Source organism: Kogia breviceps, chromosome 4, assembly GCF_026419965.1.
Source record: "Kogia breviceps isolate mKogBre1 chromosome 4, mKogBre1 haplotype 1, whole genome shotgun sequence".
NCBI classification, from domain to species: Eukaryota; Metazoa; Chordata; class Mammalia; order Artiodactyla; family Physeteridae; genus Kogia; species Kogia breviceps.
In genome coordinates, this window is record NC_081313.1 from 177,145,840 (window position 1) to 177,170,552 (window position 24,713).

Below are 24,713 nucleotides of genomic sequence, written 5' to 3' on the forward strand. Positions count from 1 at the left end.
AGGTTTCCATGACAACACAGGAGTCAGGATTTACATTTGGTTTCCTGCTTTAATGTAACAGAAAACTGCTAGATTGAGGGAGATTGTCCCAGAGGGACCGGCTAAAGGAAGACCCCAGCAGGGTGGTGGTGGGCCTCCCTTAGCCCTCCTTGATGGACAACAAAAGTAGGGTATTTGGTGTTTATATTCATGAACGATGAAAAGATCTCTCTCATTACATCATGCCTTCAAAGTATGGTGTGCTTAAATATCAGACCAAAGTCAATCTAAGAAAAACAAAGCCAAACAAAAAGTCCCAAATGGTTTTTCAAAACTTTTAAAACTTTTAATTTTGACATGATGTCAGACTTCCAGAAAAGCTGCACGAATAGTACAATCAATCCTTATATGCACACTTTTAACCAGATTTACCAATCACACTTTCTATCACATCTGCTTTGTTCCGTCTCTGTCTCATTTTTGTTTTCTTAACCATTTGAGAGTAAGTTGCAGATATTATACTCCTTAATCCCTACAAACTTCATTCAGTGTGTATTTCCTAAAGCCAGGGACATTCTGTTACATCACTTCAGTACAATTATCAAAATTAATATTGATACAATACCATTGTCAAATTGACACACCCTTTTCAGTCTTCCCCAATTGCTCCAGTAATATCTTTTATTACATAAGAAAATCCAAGAGCAACTTTGATCATTTAGTTAAGCCAGCTTTCTCCTCCATGAAGCTAGTATTTTTCCTTTCTTTTATTATTGACAAGCTTCCGGCAGAGAGATACTTGCAGACCCCGGAAATACCTTGTTACTTTTCAGATTTCCAACCAATCACTTAGCATTCGTGGATGGCTCTTGCCAGAACCAATTATTTTGGAGATTAGCAAATGGTGATTTTCTACTTCCATTCCGTTGATTTTAATAAAAGGCAGAGGTTGACTTTCAACTTTTAGATGATTGTATTTTGGGGGGAGGGGGGCACGGTGGTTTACAAAAGAAACAATGAGTTTTTTTTTCGGGAAGCGGGTGTGTCTTCATTTCCATCCAGCAAGTCACAACTACAGTGATTCTCTTGACTTTATACCCAACATGGAAGTCTTGTGTCCTGAAAGATTTCCAGAGGGCATCATGTCCCCTGGAATTTCAGCAAATGCCACTGGCCTGGAGTTGTTGGTGGCTTTGGGGGGCCCCTGTGGATCAGAGGGAAGCCCCCCGAAGAAGGGGAACAACATTGACAGACCCGCAATTCTTGGTACTCTGGGACTGCAGTTGCCTCTTGTCTGTTCTCCGTGGGTCCATTCTTGCCCCATTGCCCACAGTGAGATATTATTGGAAAGAAAATCTGATTGTGGTCACCTTTTGGTGTAAACCCTCTAATGCACCCCCGTTGCTTTCACGATAAAGGTGGTGGTGGGGACAGCCCTTCACATGGCATATCGAGATTCTACCCCTTCTAGCTCAGCTTCTCTTCTTTTTTTTCCTGTGCTCCAGCTACAATGCCTGGTTCAGTTGTGAGAACACTGGCCTGTCCTCCTCTGGGCCTTTGCACACGCTGTGCTGTTTCCTCTGCCTGGAACACTTCCCTGCTGCTTCCCTGGGCTGGCTTCTCCTCATCCTCAGATTTCAGTTCAAAAATCACTTATTCGGAGGATCCTTCAGTGTCTCCCCACCCCACCTTATAACACATCTGATGTATAATTAATGGCCTTCTCCCCCAATGGATTGTGAGGTCTACAAGGAAATGGATGGCGTTTATTTTGCTCCCTGCAAATCCTCATTACTTACTGCATGTTGATTCTTCCATTCAACAAATATTTATTAAGCAATGGATATGTCAGGCACCGGGTATAAAATAGTGAACAAGACGGACAAGATTTCTGCCTTCCTGGGGAGGGGCGAAGACACACAAAAACTCAGAATTTCAGGTAGGGATACCGGCGCGTTGTCAAGAACAGGGAGGGGAACAAAGGGAGGAAGGGATGGGGAGCGTTTGCAAAGTGTGGTCAGGGAAGGCTCCTCGGAACAGAGAGGTGAAGCCAGACACTGGAGGGACAGGAAGGCAGGAATAGGTTTGAGTTAAAGGGACAGTGGGCCCAGCTCCTGGCAAATTAATATTTGTTTAATGGATGAGAGAAAGAACGAATGCCCTCAGACAAGAGTTGTGCTGGGTGCTTTATCATACTTTATTTCTCCTGCCGACTCCCCAAATCTGACCTGCAGGTATTGTTTACATGCATCATACAGGTGAGGCTGATCCAGAGAGAGGATTCTGGGTCTGCAGTATTGAAAACTGCGTGTGTCCACTTGTGTCATATCCAAGATCTCCACCGCCTGGTTTGCACTTTTGCGAGGTTCTGCACATTCTCCAAGGTGTCATTTCTCCAACTTGAACCACAGACCGCGCGGAGGGGCCCAGGCCACCAGTACATTGAGCGCACGGGGCGCGCGCGCACGTGGCTGTCCCCAGGGGCCTGGCACTGGGCGGGGGGAGCACTCGAGGTAGGACCGGGCGCCCGCGCGCTCGAGGACCAGACTCGCTGGCAGGACTGGGGCGAGGGGGAGGCGAGCGCAACATTTAAGGGAGTAACACAAAACCGAGTAACCTAGATAAACAATATTTTTTAAAAATCAAAATGAATTTTCCAAAGTCCCATGATGAACAAAATAGCAAAACGTTAAACACAGGATCCGTCTCGCTGGGTCGGGCATCTGGGGCGCCCCCTGACTCTTGAGACGGGAGTCTCAGGGCTGGAAGGGGCGCTCCGGCTGGGCAGGGATCTGTGGCGCCCCCTCGGCTAGGGCGCGCCGGGGGCCTCCAGCGCGGGGCCCAGGACAGGGACGCTGGCGGGTGGGGCGGGGCGGCGCCTCCCCCTTGCCGGTCCTCCTTCTATACCCCTCTCGGGCCTCTCCCGGGCGCCGAGTCCCTTCCGAATCCGGATCCGCGCCGCCTTTTCCCGCGGCCCGCACGGGGCCCAGCTGACGGGCCGCGTTGTTTACGGGCCGAGCAGCCCTCGCTCCCGCCGCCCGCTCGCCGCCCGCTCGCCACCCGCCTGCCCAGGTGCCCGCCCGCCTGTCCGCGCGTCCGTTTGTCCGCGCGTCCGAATATCTGAGCCCCCGAGCGCTCGGGGACGAGAGCCAGGAGGCAGGGGCGCAGCGAGGGAGTCGGGGCCCTGAGGTCGCGGGACGGGGCCCGGGCCGCGGTGGCCCGGAGTCGGGGCCGCCTCCACCGGGCCGCGCTGCCGGATTTGCAGCGGCGGAGGCCGCGCGCGCCCCTCCTGGGGCTGTTTCAAGGACCCTCCTGGGCGGAGGCTGCGGCCCCTGGGCCGCCCGCGTGGAAGAGAAGGACGCGCGGCCCCCAGCGCCTCTCGGGCGGCTGCTTCGGAGCATGCACCCCTCGGGCCGGCGCCGCGCGCTCTGATCCATCCGGACCCCGCGCTCCCGTAGCCATGGGCGCCGGGGGCGGGCGGGGGGCGGCGGCCGTGCCGCTGCTGGTGGCCGTTGCCGCGCTGCTGGTGGGCGCCGCGGGCCACCTGTACCCTGGAGAGGGTGAGTCTGGGGGTCCGGGAGTGGGCGGGGACCAGCGCGGTGGGGAGGGGACCCTTTGCCAAAATGGAACCCCTGCTGTGGACTGAGAGCCCTCCTCCGTGGGAGGGCGGGTGGCCGGGACGGTAGCTCCAGCCTCGCGGGGGGCGGGAAGCCGCTGACCTTGGCCTTTGCTCGCCTGGGCTCGCGGCTCCACGCTCCGCGTGCGGGCCCCGGGCTGGAGGAGCCTGGCCCCCAGCGCTCGCCCCTCCGCGGGCGCCTCCCCCGAGCGCTCCTCGGACCTGTGCCGTGCCTAGACCTCCCCGAGCCCAACTGGCTGCGGAGACGGGACACGCGTCCTGAGTCGCCTCCGAGAAGTGGGGTTATTGGACACTCTCGGACAGCCAAATTCCCGGGGCGCAGGCGGTTTGGAGCCAGAGTCGAGGGTGACGGACTGGGGAGGGGGGGGGTCCCTGCAGGTAGGAGACGCTGCCCGGAGCGGGGAACTGTAGAATCCACCCCACCCCTTCCTCGTATCTAGACCCATGGCTACCCCGACTTCAGGTCCATGTTTACACTCTTGGGTTCTGTTTCCAGATATCGGGAGGCAAACTCTAGCGCCTTGGCAACAGCGCAGTTGTAGTAGAAGTAGTGTCGGCTTTAATGATTTTTGTAGTTAGTGTCACCAAATGCCACGGGCTGGTCGGTCTTATCTCTCTGGACCTTTTTTTTTTTTTTTTTTTTTGAGATTTTTTTGATGTGGACCATTTTGAAGTCTGAATTGAATTTGTAACAAGGTTGCTTCTGTTTCATGTTTTGGTTTTTTGGCCGCTAGGCATGTGGGATATTAGCTCCCCGACCAGGGATCGAACCCGCACCCCCTGCATTAGAAGGGGTAGTCTTAACCAGTGGACCGCCAGGGAAGTCCCTCTTTCTGGACCTCTGCGGTGGCCTCCCGAGGCTGATACCGTTGTTGGTCCATTTCGTAGGGAGTAAACTGAGGCTCAGGAAGGACACATAACTCACTGGCCCCAAAGTCAGTGCCAGAGGGAAAAACGAACCCCCCCCAATGGTGCCAGGGCCCATGTGCCCCTAATAACCTCCCTCCTCTGCCCTTTTACCTGTCAGCTCCGGGGGGGGGGCGTCTCTAACCTGTGGTCAGTCCAGCCCCCAAAGTCTCCCTCCTGAGTGTCCCTGTGCTGGCAGCCACCAGAGGCAAATCCAAGCATCCTTCTTGGGCTTAGGACGGAAGAATCGTTTAAGAGAATATAGCTGGGGTTTCCTACCATGATGGCTGAGGCCCTGCTTTCAAGACATCTGTTGGGTTGCTTCTTCAGATTTCCCCATAAAAGGAGATCAGTCATGATGAGGAAGGGGTCAAGGAGGGAAGAAACAGAAGCTCCTGAGTTCCCTGACGGTGAGCGAGGGGCGTGAGAAAGCACCCGCAGGCTCTGGAGTTGACAAACCGGGTTTGCTGAGCATCTTTGCCAGTTAGGCACTGTCTCCAAGCACCCTGCTATACAGTGGGTGCTCCATGAAGGAAGGGTGGCGGTTGCTTTAGGGTCTTGTTAAAAAAGTCCGAGGCCAGTTGTTAGGCTTTTGCGCATGTGTGTGCGTGCTCGCGCCTGTACGTTCACTTGCTCCTCTGTACCTGGTAGCTTTGGTAATTAATGGTGGATTTGTGCCTGGGCTTTCAGGGGTCCGTAGATGGATTTTCCGCCTCTTACTTGTTTACAGTTTCCACAAGGGCAGAGGTTTATGTTTCTTTCGTTCGCTGCTACATTTCCAGAGCCTAGAGCAGTCCCTGGCACCTAGTAGGTATTTGATAAATGTTTGTTCTAGATTCAACTTCAACTCTCAACTCGTATCCTTCCTGTCCTCCCCAGGAGTGCAAGTCACAGCTGCTTTATTCTCCAAATAACTCCTAACTAACGAGAATATAAGCAAACACTCCGCGGGCGCTGTTCTATACACTTTGCATAGGTAATCTCAGTTAATCTTCACCACAGTGCGGGGAGGTAAGGTTTATTGTCCTTTTGGAAGGTGAGGAACTTTGACGAGATGGCAGAGCTGAGATTAGAACCCCAGTCTGTTAATAAAAGGTTTCTTTTTCTTTTTTTTTTTTCTTTTTGGTATGTGAAAGCAATATAATTAATATTTACAACATAACTTTATAGCTAAAGAAAATACATGAGTGTCCAGTCTTATGTATTCATAAACAGCAGTAACCTCTATGTATCTAAGACTATCATTTGTGAAAAAGACGTGTGAGATTTTTTTTTAAATTATGTGCTGTGTTTACACCATCATGGTATTTGCAATGAAAATTACTACTATTAGCTCATAGCCTAGGGACACTGCATAATAATCAGGAAAACTGGACTTCCATATCATTTATAGTGAAATGGGTATTGAGTGAATAAAAGATTTCTTAATAAAAGGTTCTTCTTTGGAGTCTGAGCCTCCCCACCCCAAACCCCTGTGGTAAAGGTTAACAAAATACTACTGAATAGATGACATGTGATGCCCTTTGGAGGTTTGGGGAGGGGTGTGAAACTTGACAGATGGCTTATCTCCAACAGCAACCACTATGGCATTTTGGCTGGGGTGAGGGTGAGGGTGGGGTAGAGGGAAACCGATGGGATTTTTAAGGACTGAGGGCTCAGAGCTGTCACGTGATATGTGCCATCCCACTTCATTACCCCGTGGAGTCTCTGCGGCTTGGCCGAACTGGGCAATGGCTTTCCCCTCCATTTCTCCTCGGGTTGATCCGCTCTGGCCCGAGATGACCCCGGGGCATTGCAAAGTCAGAGAATGAAGGCAAAGTGGGATTAGTTACAGTGAAAACCCACAGGGTTTTGGCGGGGGTGGAGGGGTGGGCAGTGAGTTGTTTAGTTGAGGTGTGAGATGTTGCTTTCAGATCCCACTGGATGTTTCTCCTGTGTGTTCTCTTGTGTGCTTCCGGGACCCTTAGAGCAGAACTTCCGCTCGCCGGCTCACCTCCCCCCCGGGGTTTTTCCCAGTCTTTGCTTCTCTCCTGGTGACCCACGCCTCGCGCCTGCCCCGCTTACTCATAGAGGTCATGGGGGAAGCCCCCTGGGGTCCTCACCTCACTCCACTCCATCGTTGACTTCCTTTCCTTTTTGATTAGAGCAGAACCTCTTCGACTTCTGTGCTCTCGACATATCGGGTTGGATAGTTCTTGGTTGCAGGGGGCTGTCCTGTGTATTTTAAGATGTTCAGCACCCTCCCTCATCTCTAGACGCCAGGAGCAATTCCCCTCTCCGAGTCATGACCACCAAAAGTGTCTCCAGACATTGCCAGCTGTCCTGAGCTGAGAATCACTGCATTTGGGGAGATAACTTTTTCCTTCTCTAGGACACTTACCCACCTGGGTCCCCTGCTCTCTCCCCTCTGTTCGTTCGGGGATCTCCGTCCACCCAGGAGCCTTTCTCTTTTCAGCCTATAAACACTCAATACTCCCCTGGGCCCCATTACTCACCACTTACCTCTCGCCTTCCCCTGCCAAGCCCCCCCCCGCCAGCCCCGCCCGCCAACGGGTCCCCACCGCCCTTGCTCTCTCACCTTTCACCCACTGCTCTTCCCACGGCATCTGGCTTGTGTCTCCATCGCTTTGCCCATGGCGCTAGAGAAGGTCATTCCTCACCTCCCAGTTGTAGCCTCACCCCAGTTGACTTCTCTGGGTTTTGCCTCCCACTGGAAGAAGGCACGGTGTCCGGGTGAGTTTTCACCTGTGTCTGCCTTCTCCCATCCTCTTCCTTCCTTTCCTCTGCTCCTTTCCTGGACTAAGATATTAGGCCCTTCTTCCTAGAGGGCCATTCCCTACTCTTGACTCTCTCTGTCTCACTCAGTTTTTCATTTAGATGTGGTCAAAGTCTTTATCTAGAACAGGGGCCAAATCCTGCCCACCCACGCCAGCTCATTTGTAAATAAAGTTTTACTGGCACACAGCCATGCCCGTTCGTTCATGCATCATCTGTGGCTGCTTTCGTGCTCCAGAGGCAGAGTTGAATAGTTGTGATTGCGTGGCCCCCAACAATATTTACACGTGGGCTCTTTCCAAAATTTGCCAGCTCCTGATTTAGACCAAACTCCTTGAGGAGCGTGATGACATACCTCATAGCTTGTGTGGTCCCTGATACAACTTTGAATGAATCAAGTTAAATGAAACGCCCAGGGGATGCTGTGTTTTCCCCTTTACAGAGCAAGCTGTATTAAAGAAATTTATACCATTTGCTGTGCTGAACGTATGGGTTCCGACGGTGAGGAAATAACAGTGATGTTCCCTCCGTATGTGTGTGTGTGTGTGTGTGTGTGTGTGTGTGTGTGTGTGTGATCTTTGGATTTATTTGTTTAAAGTCTTCTTGGCATTGAATGAGGATTCCGTGCTCTTGGCCCTGTCTCTAGTACCCAAAGAAAGTGGTATCTGCTGTGAGATGTCCTCTTGAGACCCCCCCTTATGTTAATTTCTATTAAGAACACATCGGGGTGGCTTGGGTTATGTTTTGCAGCTTAAAAGCCATATTTATGGGACTTCCCTGGTGGTCCAGTGGTTAAGACTTCCCCTTCCAATGCAGGGCATGCGGGTTCGATCCCTGGTAGGGGAGCTAAGGTCCCACATGCCTCGCGGCCAAAAAACCAAAACATAAAACAGAAGCAATATTGTAAAAGAATTCAGTAAAAGCTTTAAAAATGGTCCACGTCAAAAAAAAATCTTTAAAAGGTGTATTTATGATTTTCAAATTAAAATAAAAACAGGTAGCACATTCTCATTGCAAAAAAAATTATGAAAGTAATGAGAGGAAAAAACCAGAGTCCCCCTTTGTCCCTAAAACCATTGCATTTCTGTCCTGGGAAATGACTCCTCTATCAGTTTGGTGTGTATCTTTATTTATTTATTTTAAAAAATTTGTTTTAACGTAAGTGTACTGGCCAATGAATTTTTTTTCCTTTCTTTTTTGAAGTTTATTTTTTCTTGTGTGAGTTTTTAAAAAACTAAATTTGTTGATTTTTATTTTATTTATTTTTGGCTGTGTTGGGTCTTTGTTGCTGTGCGTGGGTTTTCTCTAGTTGCGGTGAGCGGGGGCTACTCTTCATCGCGGTGCGCAGGCCTCTCATTGCGGTGGCTTCTTTTGTTGTGGAGCACGGGCTCCAGGCACGCGGGCTTCCGTAGTTGTGGCATGTGGGCTCAGTAGTTGTGGCTCTCGGGCTCTAGAGCTCAGGCTCAGTAGCTGTGGCGCACGGACTTAGTTGCTCCGCAGCATGTGGGATCTTCCCAGACCAGGACTTGAACCCGTGTCCCCTGTATTGGCAGGCGGATTCTTAACCACTGCGCCAACCAGGGAAGCCCGGTGTATCTTTAAACATTTTTCTTTTTAACATGGTCATACAGTAAAACTGACTTTTGTTTTTGGTGCACAGTTTTTGCATTTTAGTTCCCGCATAGAGTTGTGTGGCTGTCCCCACAGTCAGGATACAGAAGTGTCCCATCCGTCACCACCCAGACTCCTTCCGGCCATCCCTTTATCGTTATGCCATCCCTACCTCAAACCCCTGGCAACACTGATCCTTCTCCATTCCTATAGTTTTCTCTAGACTTTAAAAAGTATCTTACATTTGTCTTTCTCTTTCTGACTTACTTCACTAAGTATGACAATCTGTAGATCCATCCATGTCTTTCTGACTTACTTCACTAAGCATGACAATCTGTAGAACCCTCCATGTCGCTGCAAATGGCATTATTTTGTTCTTGTTTATGGCTGAGTAATATTCCATTGTATATATGTACATCTTCTTTATTCATTCCTCTGTCAGTGGACACTTAGGTTGCTTCCATGTCCTGGCTATTGTAAATAGTGTTGCAGTGAACATTGGGGTACATGAATCTTTTCAATTTATGGTTTTCTCTGGATATATGCCCAGGAGTGGGATTGCTGGATCATATGGTAGCTCTATTTTTAGTTTTCTAAGAAACCTCCGTACTATTCTCCATCGTGGCTGCACCAATTTACATTCCCACCAACAGTGTAGGAGGATTCCTTTTTCCCCATACCCTCTCCAGCATTTATTGTTTGTAGATTTTTTGATGATGGCCATTCTAAGTGGTGTGAAGTGATACCTCTAAAAAAATGGTACAAATGAACCTATTTACAAAACAGAAATAGAGTCCCAGATGCAGAAAACAAACATATGGTTACCAAGGGGGAAGGAGGGAGGGATAAATTGGGAGATTGGGATTGACATATACACACTACTATATATAATAAAATAGATAACTAAGAATAACTTCCTGTATAGCACGGGGAAGTCCCCTCAGTACTCTGTAATGACCTTGATGGGAGAAGAATCTAAAAAAGAGTGGGTATATGTATATGTATAACCAAATCATTTTGCTGTACAGCAGAAATTAACACAATACTGTAAATCAACTATACCCCAGTAAAAATTAATTTAAAATATTTTTTAAAGTATCTTATAATTGGATCAATATTCTTAAAATTGAAAACCTAAGTACTCATAAGATTCTCATTATTGCTGGATTCCATATTTGTGAATTCCCCTATTCACTAAAATTTATTTGTAACTCCAGAATAAATAGTGCTTTAACGGTTATTCCTGGACATGCACCAAGTGGCAGAAAATTGGAATCATCTGACACGCATGTTCCAGCTCAGATCAAACAAGGTGACATCTTGCCTTCCTGTTGAATCGCTCCTCTTGTGAATTCATAAATCCCCAAGGTTTAAAACAAATGTCCTTTAAAGAATTTTTTAAAATTGAGCATAGTTGGTTTACAATTTTGTGTTCGTTTTTGGTGTACAGCAAAGTAATTCAGTTCTACATATGCGTATATATTCTTTTTCACATTCTTTTCCATTATAGATTATTGCAAGATATTGAATATAGTTCCCTGAGCTATACAGTAGGTCCCTGTTGTTTATGTATTTTATATATAGTAGTGTGTATCTGTTAATCCCAAACTCTTAATTTATCCCACCCCCTTCCCTTTGGTAATCATAACTTTGATTTTTATGTCTGTGAATCTGTTTCTGTTTTGTATGTAAGTTCATTTGTATCATTTTTAAAGATTCCACATATAAGCGATATCACATGATATTTGTCTTTGACTTACTTCACTTAGTATGATAATCTCTAGGTACATCCATGTTTCTGCAAATGGCATTATTTCATTCTTTTTTTTTTTATGGCTGAGTAATATATTCCATTGTGTATAAGCAACACATGTTCTTTATCCATTTATCTGTCGATGGACATTTAGGTTGTTTCCATGTCTTGGCTACTGTAAATAGTGCTGCAGTGAACATTGGGGGTGCATTTGTCTTTTGAATTAGAGTTTTCTCCAGGTATATGCCCAGGAGTGGGATTGCTGGGTCATATGGTAACTCTATTTTTAGTTTTTTAAGGAACCTCCGCACCGCTTTCCCTAGTGGCTGCACCAATTTACATTCCCACCAACAGTGCAGGAAGGTTCCCCCAGAATGTCCTTTTTTGTGATGTATTTAGTGCCATGTTTTTCACACTTCCTTGTGCTTTTTGTTGGTGATTTTGTTGTTTACCATGGTCCGCATGCGTAGTTCTGAAGTGCTGTCTAGGGTCCTAAGCACTAGAAGGCTGTGATGTACCTTCCGGAGAAGATACATTTGCTGGATAAGCTTTGCTCAGGCGTGAACTGTATAGTGTTCAGTGAATCAACAATGCATATTAAATAAGGTGGTTTTTTTTTTTTTTTTTTTTTTTTTTTTTTTTTTTTTGTGGTATGCGGGCCTCACTGTTGTGGCCTCTCCCGTTGCGGAGCACAGGCTCCGGACGCGCAGGCTCAGCGGCCATGGCTCACGGGCCCAGCCGCTCCGCGGCACGTGGGATCCTCCCGGACCGGGGCACGAACCCGTGTCCCCTGTATCGGCAGGCGGATTCTCAACCACTGCGCCACCAGGGAAGCCCAAATAAGGTGTTTTTAAACAGAAACACACATACAACAAGGTTATGGTGTTGATGGATTTGCAAATTAGTGTTCTTGAGAACATTGTAGAGAATAGCTTCCATAACCAAAGAGAGTCTGCTGTAGGTGGTTTCCTATCACTGGGGTTTAAAATGTGTGAAATTGGGTTTGTCAGTGTCCGTGTAGAATCCTTTTTGAACGCATACGCCCTTTTTGTCGTATCTTCATCTGGGCACAAATCCTTGGTTACCTCTCGGAAAGTTCATGAGATGGCACAAAACCCCCGGCCTGTGTCTTGAGGACGGGTCTCCTGTGTCCTGCTGACCCTGGTGCCGGGGAGTGCCCCAGTGGCTTTCAGGGGGTTAGAAACATATTTTGTTTCGGGCAGAGCGAGATGTGCTGCTCTGTGTTGCCCAGTGCAGACTGGATATGAGTTCCCGTTGCTGTGCACGGCACACTGATGAGGATTAAAATTTGATTTCAAGTCTGAGTTTTTCTTTCAGTTCTTTAAGGGTGTGGCGTCCCCTCAGGTTTATAGGTTAGCTTCTGTTTTGTGTTCAGGAAGTGCAGCCTGTTACCAGGAGATCCTTGCTTCTCTCCTATGCCTTTGTGGTAATGTGGAAAACATAGGTACTTTCCAAAAACTGTGTTTGTTAACAGTGCAGAAAAAGGTAGTGGTTGGACACAAAGGGATAGAGGGCAGGGCTCCACCTGTTTTCTGATGGCCTTTTTTTTTGGCGGGACGCGGGCCTCTCACTGTTGTGGCCTCTCCCGTTGTGGAGCATGGGCTCCGGACGCGCAGGCGCAGCGGCCACGGCTCACGGGCCCAGCCGCTCCGCGGCACGTGGGATCTTCCCGGACCGGGGCACGAACCCGCGTCCCCTGCATCGGCAGGCGGACTCTCAGCCACTGCGCCTCCAGGGAAGCCCTGATGGCCTTTCTTGATTTCTCGTTGCTAATCTGTTTTCAAAGATGTATCCTGTTTCCTTACAGAAGATCAGAAAAGAGATGAATTCTCACTGAGGTGTTCCTTCCTAGTTATATCCAGTTACATTGTATCGAAGACGTCTGCTCCTTTTTTGTTCTTGCAAGACTTCTCTGGGTTTTCTTTCTGGTGTCTTCTGTGGGCACTGTCCATCCTTATTTGTATACACGAGGAGGTAGGACTCCTGAAATGTCATGGAAGCCCCTTATAACCTCGTGGTTTGATGTGTGATGTCCTTTGGGGTTACAGAACTATGGAACTGACTGGAGGAATTAGCCTAGCTGTTCCCGAGCTTTCAGACAGGCTTGTAGAAGGTGTTGGTGTCAGGATGACTGTGGATCTTCGGTCCTTTCTCTGGTTCCCTGGCCTTAAATATTGTGCTCGCCAGAGGCACGCCCCCTTCCATCCTTTCCTCCTCCTGGTTTTATCACCTACTGTCATCCCTTCTGCCAGGATCCGCCCCTTTTCCCAAGTTCCGGACCCACATCTTCCTAGCGCCCATTGGACCCACATCTGGGAGCATCCCGAAGCCCCTCCAGACTCAACACGCCCCAAACTGAGCCTGTTGTCCTTGCCGCCCTAAACTGGTCCTATCTGGTCCTCTCCAGCTTCACTAAGAGAGGACCCTCACTTCTTCCCCCTCTCCTCCACCTCCCTGGGGACCAAGTCCCACTGATGCTAATTTCTTGTACCCACCCCCATAATGGGCCCCCTAGGCCATGCCGTAGATGTGGTTCCAGAGTGCCTCCTCCAGTACCTTCTCTTCCCTGATGCCAGAGGGATTTTTCTACTTCCTGCTTTGGTCCTTCTATAGCTGCTAGGTCAGCCCATTCCCCTGGAAGTGGAGCCTGGCCTCCGCTGTTGTGGGGTGCAATCTCACTTCGCCAAGCTCATGACTGCAGTTCCTTGGGGTTCCCTCTTCTTCCTGTGCCCCAAGTACCCTTTTCCCCCATTTCACCCATGGAATGCCTGCTTCCTCCTTAAGGAACTGGGTCACAGGCTTCCTTCCTCCCCTCTCTGGCTTCATCACCCACCCCATTCTCCTTCCCTTTCAGTACAGACTGGGTTATATCTGTCTGGGTCCCCATAGACATTGGTCTGCACATTGGAGGTGCATTCTAGTGAAATATTGACTGCATGGGAAATGAAACCATACTCTAAGTATGGGTTGGAGAAGGAATTGATACATATTTGTCCAAAGCAGGAAGCAAAGTCTAGCCCAGAGGGGGCAGGTCCTGGAGAGGACAGGATGGCTTGAAGTTAGGAGCAAAAGGTTTGGCTGAAAAAAGAACTGCTATGGTCTGAATGGCTACCTCCCTTCTCCCCATTCATGGGTTGAAACCTTAACCCCCAATGTGACTGTATTTGGAGAGAGAGCTTTTAGAAGGTAATTAAGGTTAAATGAGGTCATAAGAGGACAGCCCTAGGGCTTCCCTGGTGGCGCAGTGGTTGGGAGTCCTCCTGCCGATGCAGGGGAACACGGGTTCGTGCCCCGGTCCGGGAGGATCCCACGTGCCGCGGAGCGGCTGGGCCCGTGGGCCGTGGCCGCTGAGCCTGCGCGTCCGGAGCCTGTGCTCCGCAACGGGAGAGACCACAACGGTGAGAGGCCCGCGTACCGCAAAAAAAAAAAAAAAAAAAAAAAAAAAAAGACGATGGCCCTAAACTGATAGGCCTGGTGACCTTAAAAGAAGAAGGAGACAGAAAAAGATCTCTCCCTTTCTGCACGCATGCACCAAGGAAAGACCATGTGAGGACACAGTGAGAAGCTGGCAGTCTGCAAGCCAGGAAGAGAGCTCTCACCAGAAATTGACCGCGCTAGCTACCTTGATCTTGGACTTCCAGCCTCAGAGCTGTGAGAAATAAATGTCTGTTGTTTAACCCTGCCAGTCTGTGGCATTATTGGAGCCCAAGCTGACCAAGACAAGAGAGGTCAGAAGTGGCTCTGAAACACAGCATCAAGGAACTCAGGTAGAAGAAATGGGTGTGGGTCTTTCTTTGAAATTCGTGAGGGCACCGTGCTTAAGCGGTTCCCTCTAGCAACAATCAACAGCCCCAAAGAAGGCATCTGACGCATTGATCCCGAGGCAAAGTGCTCAGAGGAATGGGTGGGGCAAAAGAATGGGAGCTGGAAAGAGCCCCTGCTGGAGAGGTAGCCCAGGTTGGGTAGACGGTACATCCGTCCTACTTGAGGCCCTACCATATCCTTGGGGACCTTGTTTAAAATGCAGATTCTTGGGCCTGGCTCCCAGAGATATTGATTCATTTGGTCTAGAGCTGGGCCTAGGGATCTGCATTTTAACATACACTTGCCCCCCCACCACCCCAGCTGATTCTGATGCTGTTGGTCCACAGGGCACATTTTGAGGAACCCTGTGTGATGGCTGAGGACACAGGTGCTGGTGCCCTGGGGACCTATGTGATGGACTGAATTGTGTCCCCTCCACCCCCCACCAAATTAACGTGTTGAAGTCCTAACCCTAACACCTCAGAATGTGACCGTCTTGGGAGATAGGGTCTTTAAAGAGGTAATCAAGGTAAAAATGAGATCATTAGGGTGGCCTCTAATAAGACTGCTGTCCTTATAAGAGGAGATTAGGACACAGACACACACTGAGGGAAGATCATGTGAGGACACAAGGAGAAGACGGCCATCTACAAGCCGAGGGGAGAGGCCTTAGAAGGAATCAGTCCTGCTGACACCTTGATCTTAGACTCCTAGCCTCCAGAATTGGGAGAAAATAAATTTATCATGTTTGAGCCACCTGGTCTGTGGTCCTCTGCTAGGGTGGCCCCAGTAGACTAATACACTGGCTTTAAATCCCAGGTCTGTCTCCTCCTTGCTTTGCGACCTTGAGGAGGACATGTTCCTCTCTGAGCCTCAAGTTCTTTCCTCTTCTAGAAAAATCTATCTGGGCAACAGTTTGCCCGTTGCCTGCACTCTCGGGATATTTACTGCCCTTCCGTTTCCAGCAGTTTCCAGCACAATCCATCTCACACACTCTGGCTGAAGTCGATTTTTATGTTTTCTTTTTGGCCGCAACCCATGGCATGTGGGATCTTAGTTCCCCCGACCAAGGATCGAACCCGTGCCCCCTGCACTGGGAGTGCAGAGTCTTAACCACTGAACCGCCAGGGGATGTCTTGGCTGAAGTCAATTTTAAGAGCCAGTCTTGCAGGCAGGTGGAGAATCTTAAGGGTATCTGGTACCTCAGTGTGCCAAGTTCTAATTTATGAAGGGAGTAAATCTGGGAATTGGTTCCATGTATCTTAGGGTGGAGGACTAATATATACACATGGCCAGACCCCGGTTCTCACCTGTTTTTCATACCTTTCATCATGCGATCATCATTTCCAGGTGAGGAAACTGAGGCACACAGAAACTGAGTTTATGGCTCAGGATTATGCAGCTGGCAGGTGCCCCTGCTGGAGTGGGAAGCCAGATCTGTTGGGTTTCTAGCATACCCTGAAACTGGTGTGGGTGGTGGCCTGACACCTGAACCCAAGGCTTGTTGGCCAGGATGCCTGAATTTTGGAAGAAGCCGTGTTAAGACTGGAAGGAATGCAGGGAGGAACGTGTGGCCCCAGTTAGGTCACCAGGGAGCGTTTGAAGAATGTCGAGACTAAGGAATGAGTACATTCAGGCTTGAAAGCAGAAAGTATAACTCTTAGCATTGTAAAGGAGTTTCAGAATCTTCTAGATACCTCTCTCCCGGATCCTTAGTACCTCTTTGCTGTTTTCATGATAGAGAGAAAAACCAGGGGAGAAGGGGACACTTTCCAAGATGGCTCTCATGTCAGTCTTCTCTCCTTCTGGAAAATTTTTAGATTCTTCTGGCCGAGGGGACACTTCTAGACCAGCACTGTCCAACAGAACGGTCTGCTTTGATGGAAATGCTCTACAGCTGCGCCATCCAATATGGCGGCCACTCTCCACATGGCGCTCTTGAAATTGCGGCCAGGGCAACTAAATTTTTACTTTTATTTAACTTTAATTCATTTAAATGTAAAAAATGTGAATGTAAAGTTTATTTAACATTAGTTGATTGAAATGTCAAAAAAATCAATGCTTGATTCTGTTATTGGACAACTCTTTTGCTTGGAACAACTTGGGGATACAAAGAACCTACCTTTTTAGTGATTCATTTTGTGAAATCTGCATATACAGATTGAGTATTTCTGATAAAAATTTAGCATCTGAATTGAGACCTGGTGCAAGTGTATAAAACACGTGGCATTTGGGAGGCATAGTGTGAAAAAAACCCCATAGATTTTTTTTTCTGTATTGCTTACATGCTGAAGTGAAGTTTTGCGATACATTGGGTTAAATTAAGAATATTTAATTTCACTGTTTCTTTTTTACCTTTATAGAGAAAAATTTTAAATTCTATGTGGCTCGCATCATGTTTCTATTGGATAAGGCTGCTCTAAGCCCTACACACCCTTGTGACCTACAGCGACAAGCTACAGCTCTTGACCTTCCAATGAAGTAGGCAGAACTTATTGCACTGTTTGTGTAGAGTTTAGTCCTGGTGTTACCTCCTCCGGGAAGCCCTCCTTGATTGTCCTGGACTTAGTCAAATAGCTCATTTTCATGATCTCTTCTAGCGCCTGAAGCTGTCCTTGAATAACTGAGATATCCTCCTCCGTTAATACTTTCAGTTGATTTGGGTAGTTAATAGCAACTAGTTGTCTTTGAGATCCAGGGCAGCCTCTGTCTTATTACTTTTTTTTTTTTTTTTTAACGTCTTTATTGGAGTATAATTGCTTTACAATGTTGTGTTAGTTTCTGCTGTATAACGAAGTGAATCAGCTATATGTATACATGTATCTCCCTATCGCATTGTCCTATCCCTCTTGTCCTATTCCTTGAAGCACTTCCAGTCCTTGGAACAGCAGAAACAGGTCCTCAGTAGATAGTTGCTGAAGGAGTGAAGGAAGGAAACTGTCTTTAACAAGCTCCCCCCAGGTTGTCACTGCATGAACATTATTTCATTGTTCCCTTATTTAAGTCAGATTCACCTGCTTCTTAATTTGGTATGTTTTTAAAGAACAAAGACGGAGAAACTGTAACATAGTTCAAGCATAAACTTTGCATTTAATTGCTGGGTTGAAATCCTAGCATTACCCCTTAAAACTCAGCCTGTGTGAGTTTGATTTGCTCATCACAAAAACGGACATGGACCACATTTCGTTTATCCACCTTCTCTGGGATTATTCTGAGAATTCATCAAGAGAATGTGTCTGCCAGAACATGGCCAAGTGCCTTACATGGTAATTGTTATTAGCTGTCACCAGGACCACCGCCCCCCCCCCCCGCCCCCCAATCCTCATGGTCCTTCCCTACCTGTGTGTAGAGTGGTGATTAACCAGGTGTCACTTACTGAGGACCTGAAGCATCTTTCAGTTCCCACGCAGAGGTATTAAAAGCCAGTACAAGGTCTGACATCTATTGCTGGCACCACCTCTAACATCCTCTGGGTATTTTCTGTTCACGCAGTAAATTGCTCTATTTTCTTAGACTAATAGGGACACATACAGCTTAAATGAGTTGAGTTAGAGTCATTGGAGATTAAAAAAAAAAAAAAGCAGTTCTTTGTTGTCCCCTACAGTTATAGTGGTTTAATTGTTTAATACAACTTCATTGAGATCTAATTCAATACCATACAATTCACCCATTTAAAGTTTAAATTTAGTGGTTCTTAGTACATTAGTACATTCACAGAGTTGGGCAACCATCACTACAATCAATTTGAGAACATTTTCATCACCCCCCAAAGAAATCCCATACTCTTTAGCCGTCACTCCTCATTTCCCCCTCTCCAAGCCCCTTGAAACCACTAATGTACTTTCTAGGGATTTGCCTATTCTGGACATTTCATGTAAATGGAATCATGCCACATGTGGTCTTTTGTGACTGGCTTCTTTCACTGAGCCTGATGCTTTCAAGGTTCATCCCTGTTGTAGCAGGTGTCAGTGCTTCTCCCCGTTATTGCTGAATTATCTTCCTTTGTGTGGACATGCCACATTTTGTTTATTCATTTGTCAGTTCATGGACATTTGGCTTGTTTCCACTTTTTGGCTATCATGAATAATGATGCTATGGGCATTTGTACACACATTTCTGTGTGGACCTATGTTTTCATTTCTCTTGGGTATCTACCTGGGAGTGAAGTTGCTGGGTTATATAGTAACTCTTTGTTTAACCTTTTTGAGGGACTTCTAGTCTATTTTCCACAACAGCAGCTGTACCATTTTCCATTCCCACCAGGAATGTAGGAGGGTTCTGATTTCTCCACATCCTCGTCAACACTTGTTATTGTCTGTCCTTTTAATTTTAGCCATCCTGGTAGGAGTGAAGTGGTATCATTGTGGTTTGGATATACATTTCCTGGATGTCCAACAGCTGGTTAATCTTTGAATGCATATTCATATCTGATTTTGGTTCTGACACAACTTGGGGAGGATGGTGGGCTGGTGTTCTTGGTACCTGTATCAATTTCACAATTTCGTGTGTGTGTGTGTGTGTGTGTGTGTGTGTGTGTGTGTGTGTGTAAAACACAGAGTGTGAGGCTCAGGCTTGAGAAGCCCAGACCTGTGGCTGAGTCTAAACTGTATACTGCCAGATATAATACAGGACACCAAGTTAAATTTGAATTTAACATAAACGATGAGTAATTTTTAAGGATAAGTATATCTCAAACATTGCATGGGATATACTTATCCTAAAATGTACTCGCTGCTCATCTGAAATTCAAAGTTAACTGGGCGTCCTGCATTTTTATTTGCTAAATCTGGCAACCCTGAATGTTACTGGTGGGTTGTATGTCCTTGGCTGATTGGCTTTGCCTCCTAGAGATCCAGTTTTCCCTTCTGTGGGGTGCAGATAAAGCTTGTTGGGAGGTGTCAGTGGCATGGTACCTGTCCAGACCTCTGTATGTAGATGCTGTTGATGTGACTGAAGCTGGGAGCCTCAGCCTTGGGTGGCATGAGTGTGTGGGGCTGGAACTGCCGTCCTGGTCCCCTTGAAGCTGCCTCCCGATTTCTGAGTGAGAGTGTATGTGTGTGTGTTTGTGTTTTGGCAAGGAGAGGCTGTCTAAAGAATTCAGTTCTACTGAATGTTAACTCCAATATAAGGAACACGGGAGGAGGGGAAAGATCCAAATAAGTATATGGAGGAAAGGAAATCAGAGAAGGCTTCCTGGAGGAGGTGGCATTTGAACTGGCTCTTGAAGGATGATGAGCTGGATTTCAAAATAGGGAGCTAAGGTATAAAGGACTTTGACAGTCAAAGGGGCTAGGGCTACCCTGTTTAGTCCAGTAGCCACTAGCTACATGTGTCTATTTCTGTTTACACTATCTAAAGTAAAATCAAACATTCAGTTCTTCAGTCTTATATCAGTCGCATTTCAAGTGCTAGACAGCCACAAATGGCTGGTGGCTTCCATAGTGGCCAGTGCCTGTATAGAACATCTCCATCATTGCAGAAGTTCTGTTGGACTTTGTTGGACTAAGGCAAGGGTCACCAAACTACCACCCCAGGGGGAAACACCAACCCACAGCCTGCTTTTATAATAAAGTTTTATTGGAACACAGCCATATCCACTCACTGTCTCTGGCTGCTTTTGAGCTATAATGGTGGAGTGGAGTGGTCTAAACAGAGACTGATTGCAAAGCTGAACATATTTACTATCTGAGCCCTTATAGAAAATATTTGCCCACCCTGGTCTAGGGGAATGAAGGCACAGAGCCTAGAGGTGACACTCTGATATGTTTGGGAGAAATAAACAACAACAAAATAGCTGTCATTAATTGAGCACTTACTGTGTGCCAGCCACTGCTTGGGTGCCTGCATTATTTCACTTAGTCCCCTTCATAGGTCATGTTATAGGGAAGGCTTGGAAGGCCCCCTTGGAATTGGAGAGAAGTGGGCAGGCCTGTTTCACATGGTGCAGGGGATGGAGGGTCAGAACCTTGAGGGCCACGAGAGGAAAGTGCAGGGTCCTGGGGAGACATAGAGGGTGTCAGAGCAAGGGAGGGACCACCTGTGGGAGAATGGGTGTGCAGGGTGTTTGTGCAGGGGAGATCAGACTCTCTGGGAAGCCCTTGCCACACCCCGGTAAATGGTAATTGGAACTTGGCTGCCTGCTAGGAGGGCGGGTTGGGAAGGAGTGTTAGGAAAGTGGGCGAATTGACAAAACAAAGTCAGCTCTCCTTGCCCCATTTCTGATGTGGGCACCTTTAGCCCCATAAATGCATTTCCTGAAGATCTTCCACACCGACTCACTGGGGACGGCTCCCCTTTCCCCTTCCGCACCTGCTGCATCGCTCAATCCCCTGTAATCCCAGTGTATTCCTTGCATCATACTTGATGAGATGCTTTCAAGGCTTCTAATGGGTACTGCTAAAGGAATTATGATGATGATGATGATGATGATGATTTGCCTTTCAGGAGTAATTACTTAGACACAGACACCTTACAGAGAAAGCCACTGAACTGGGCTGGCTGTAGAATTTACGGGGTCCAGTTCAGAATGAAACCTTGGGACCCCTCACTCAAAAATAATTAAGGGTTTCAAGACGGAAGAGCATTAAGCCAAGGGCAGGGCCCTTCTGAGCGGGCGTGGGACCCAGGTCACATGCCCATGTGGCTGGCCCTGCCACTAATTCTTATAAACCATCCGTGGGGGTGTTTGTTCACCTGTCTTGCTCTCTGCTTGTTTGCCCTTCCAGTGTGCCCCGGCATGGATATCCGGAATAACCTCACCCGGCTGCATGAGCTGGCCAGCTGCTCGGTCATCGAAGGACATTTGCAGATCCTGTTGATGTTCAAAACGAGACCTGAGGACTTCCGAGACCTCAGTTTCCCCAAGCTCATCATGATCACCGATTACTTGCTGCTCTTCCGGGTCTACGGGCTGGAGAGCCTGAAGGACCTCTTCCCTAACCTCACGGTCATCCGGGGCTCCCGCCTCTTCTTTAACTACGCGCTGGTCATCTTCGAGATGGTTCACCTGAAGGAGCTTGGCCTCTACAACTTGATGAACATCACCCGGGGCTCCGTCCGCATCGAGAAGAACAATGAACTCTGCTACCTGGCCACTATCGACTGGTCTCGCATCCTGGATTCCGTGGAGGATAATTACATCGTGCTGAACAAAGACGACAATGAGGAGTGTGGGGACATTTGTCCAGGCGCCGCGAAGGGCAAGACCAACTGCCCTGCCACCGTCATCAACGGGCAATTTGTGGAGCGGTGTTGGACGCACAGCCACTGCCAGAAAGGTGCGTTGAAGGTTCTCGGGGGGTTCTAAGCCGTTTCTCGTGGCTTGTTCATTAGAAAGAAGCTGGAGACATTCACTAGCTCAGGTGGTGGTGGCAAACCTTTTTTGCAAAGACTCAGATGTTAAATACTTTAAACTTTGCGGTCTGTATGGTCTTTGTTGCAGCTACTCAGCCCTGCCATTGGAGAGGGAAAGCAGCCACCCTGCAAGGAGGCGCAATAAACAAGTGGGCGTGGCTGTGTTTCAATAAAACTTTATTTACAAAACCAAGCGTTGGGCCAGATTTTGCCAACTCCTGAGCTAGATGGTGGAATGTTCCTCTTGCTTGAGAGACCAGATGAAAATGGGCTTTGTTGTCAAAAACAAAAACAAAACAAAAGTATTTCTTATCTGATTCTAGAAGTATGACTGCTTGTGGTAGACGTTTGGAAAAAGAACTGTGTAGAGGATAAAAGCAAAACATCCTTATTTCACAGTTATTGGGGGATACTTTCTGTTAGTGGCTCTGTTGTGTCTGAATTTAGTTAACTTTCTCTGTCGTTGGGCATTTAGATTATTTCTAGTTTCCACAAAGAGGGATGACCATTTTGGTGTCGAAGCTTTATCGAACATATTTTTTTTTTTTTTCCCCTTTGGGTTTTGCTTTTCCAGAAGTGAAATTTCTAGGTCAAAGTTTCTTGATACCGATTGCCAAATGGCTTTCCGGAAACGTACCAACGGGCACTCCTCCTAGCATTGGCTGAGAGGGAACACCTTGGCTAGCTTTGAGTGTTGTTTGAAAAATCTTTCATAATTTACTGGAAGGAGGAGCTGGTGTGTTGTCATTGTTTCTATTTGCATTTCTTTGATTGCTATCAGGGTTGAACCTTTTAAAACATGTTTATTTATCATTTGGGTTTTCTCTTCCTGTTCATACCCTTTGTCCATTTATCTTTTAGTACCTTAGTGGTTTTTGAAGTATTAATCTGCATGTTGTTTTCATAGCAAAGACTGTTAACTCTTTGCCAGTTATGTTTTCAGGTGTTTTTTTTTTGGCGGTACGCAGGCCACTCACTGTTGTGGCCTCTCCCGTTGCGGAGCGCAGGCTCCGGACGTGCAGGCTCAGTGGCCATGGCTCACGGGCCCAGCCGCTCCGCGGCACGTGGGATCTTCCTGGACCGGGGCACGAACCCGTGTCCTCTGCATTGGCAGGCGGCCTCTCAACCACTGCGCCACCAGGGAAGCCCATTTTTCAGGTGTTTTTGATGAATATACTCTGGCTGTCAGTTGCCAGAGAAGCTTAACATGTTTATGGAGTTCAGAGCTGGGTTTTTGCATGCCTCCCATTATTTTATGCTTAGAAAGTCGCTTTCTTTCCATAAAATGAACCTTTTTTCCCTCCAAATTTTCTATCTTAACTTTAATTATTATCATTAAAAAAATTTTTGTCCTGAGCATTTGGGACCTGTTTGTGTGCACGATTCAAAAGGGTATCCATTTCCCCCCAAATAACTAGTTGGGGTCTCAACCCCAGGTATTGCAGAAATTAACCTGTTCGTCATTGATTTGGGGTCTGTTTCTGGGTATCCATAAATATGTCTGCCTTTCCTTGCACCGGGGCTGTGACTGTTCTAACACGTATAGTTTTATAATGTTTTGATATCCAGGAAGTCCAGTTCCACACTCACACTCGTTACTTGTTTATTGTTTTATTGACTCTTTGCACACGTTGTGAAATTCCCTGGGAAGACTTAGCAAATGTGAGTTGGAGGCGGGAGAAAGTGAGCGGGGGTGGGGGTGGGGGGTGGGGCTTAAGAGTTGTATCACAAAAGATAAGGGAAGGGAGAAAGGAGTGTCTTCTCACCTGAGCCCAAAGCTATGGGGAAGCCACACAGGGTGAGTCCTGAGTAGAATCTATAGACTCAGCAGGGAGGACTCCTTCGAGCCCCAGGGAGTCCTTCCCTTCCGTGAATGCTGGAAGGGAGGAAACAGGAGGTGAGAGAGTGGAGACCTCCTCTCTTTTGAGAGGTCGGTTGGTGAAGGAAAAGAGAATCTGCTGGTTTGTAGATATAGGAAGGAACGATGATTATTATATTGTGGAAAAATCTTGAGAACGTCGGTAGGTCAGGGACACAGAGAAGCCAAGCTATGACCAAGAAGAAGGATCAAAGCTGGGGCAGAGTCTTGGCTGAAGTAGAGGACCACCCGTGGGTTTGGAATTTCGTAGAACATGGAGACTTCGAGGTGGGGGTGGGAGTCGGGGTGTGGGTGAATAAGTTGGGTGGGAGAGACCATCCAGATGAATTTGGAGGTGGGGGGGTGGTGTTCTCTGATGGTGAGGGGAGGAGAGGCTGTGTAGGACCTACCATGTTACGAGGACACACAGCTGCAAGGGGAGCTCCGTTATCTTTGTTTTAGAGACCAGAGAGGTTACTTAACTTGCCTAAGGCCACACAGCTAAGAAAAGATGGCTGGGGTTTGCACCGCATCTGAGACACAAAAATAGTGTGTGTGTGTGTGTGTGTGTGTGTGTGTGTGTGTGTGTGTGTTTGTGTCGTGTGTGGGGGTGCCCCCCTCTGTTTAAAGACGGGTGAGCTGTTTCTAGCTGGGGTACCAGGGAAAACAGTGAATAGTCTTTTATCTCAATGCTCCGTTTTCCAAATTCAGGTTCTTGTTTGAAATGCTCCAGGCTTACATATCTTGAGATATAATTTAAGACATTCCTCTGTGGATTTATTTCTGTACTCATTTTAGTCAAAATATCCAGGATGGTATTATCTGCAAAAATGTCCCTGATGTTTTGAGCAGGTTTTTTTAGTTTTTAAATTTTTTATCTTGTGCTTTTGAGAGCAGGGCTCGTTTTGCCAGCACTGGGGGTTTCATCACTGGAGAAGGTGTGGCTCTGCAAGTTACGGCTGTGGCGGAGACCTGCCGGATACCTATTCCTGGCATCTGGCATCGATGTTTGCTCC

General features: G+C 47.6%; 1 protein-coding gene across 4 annotated transcripts in view; it reads left to right on the forward strand.

Moving 5' to 3' along the window:
• Positions 1–3,013: 3,013 nt before the first annotated feature.
• INSR (insulin receptor) overlaps positions 3,014–24,713 on the forward strand; it is a 133,505-nt gene continuing 111,805 nt past the window's right edge. For all 4 annotated transcript variants that reach the window (XM_059062581.2, XM_059062582.2, XM_059062583.2 and 1 more), the window contains exons 1-2: positions 3,014–3,539; positions 21,212–21,763. In XM_059062581.2, coding sequence (XP_058918564.1) covers positions 3,440–3,539; positions 21,212–21,763 — 652 coding nt within the window. In that variant the 5' untranslated portion in view covers positions 3,014–3,439. The remainder of the gene's footprint in view (positions 3,540–21,211; positions 21,764–24,713) is intronic.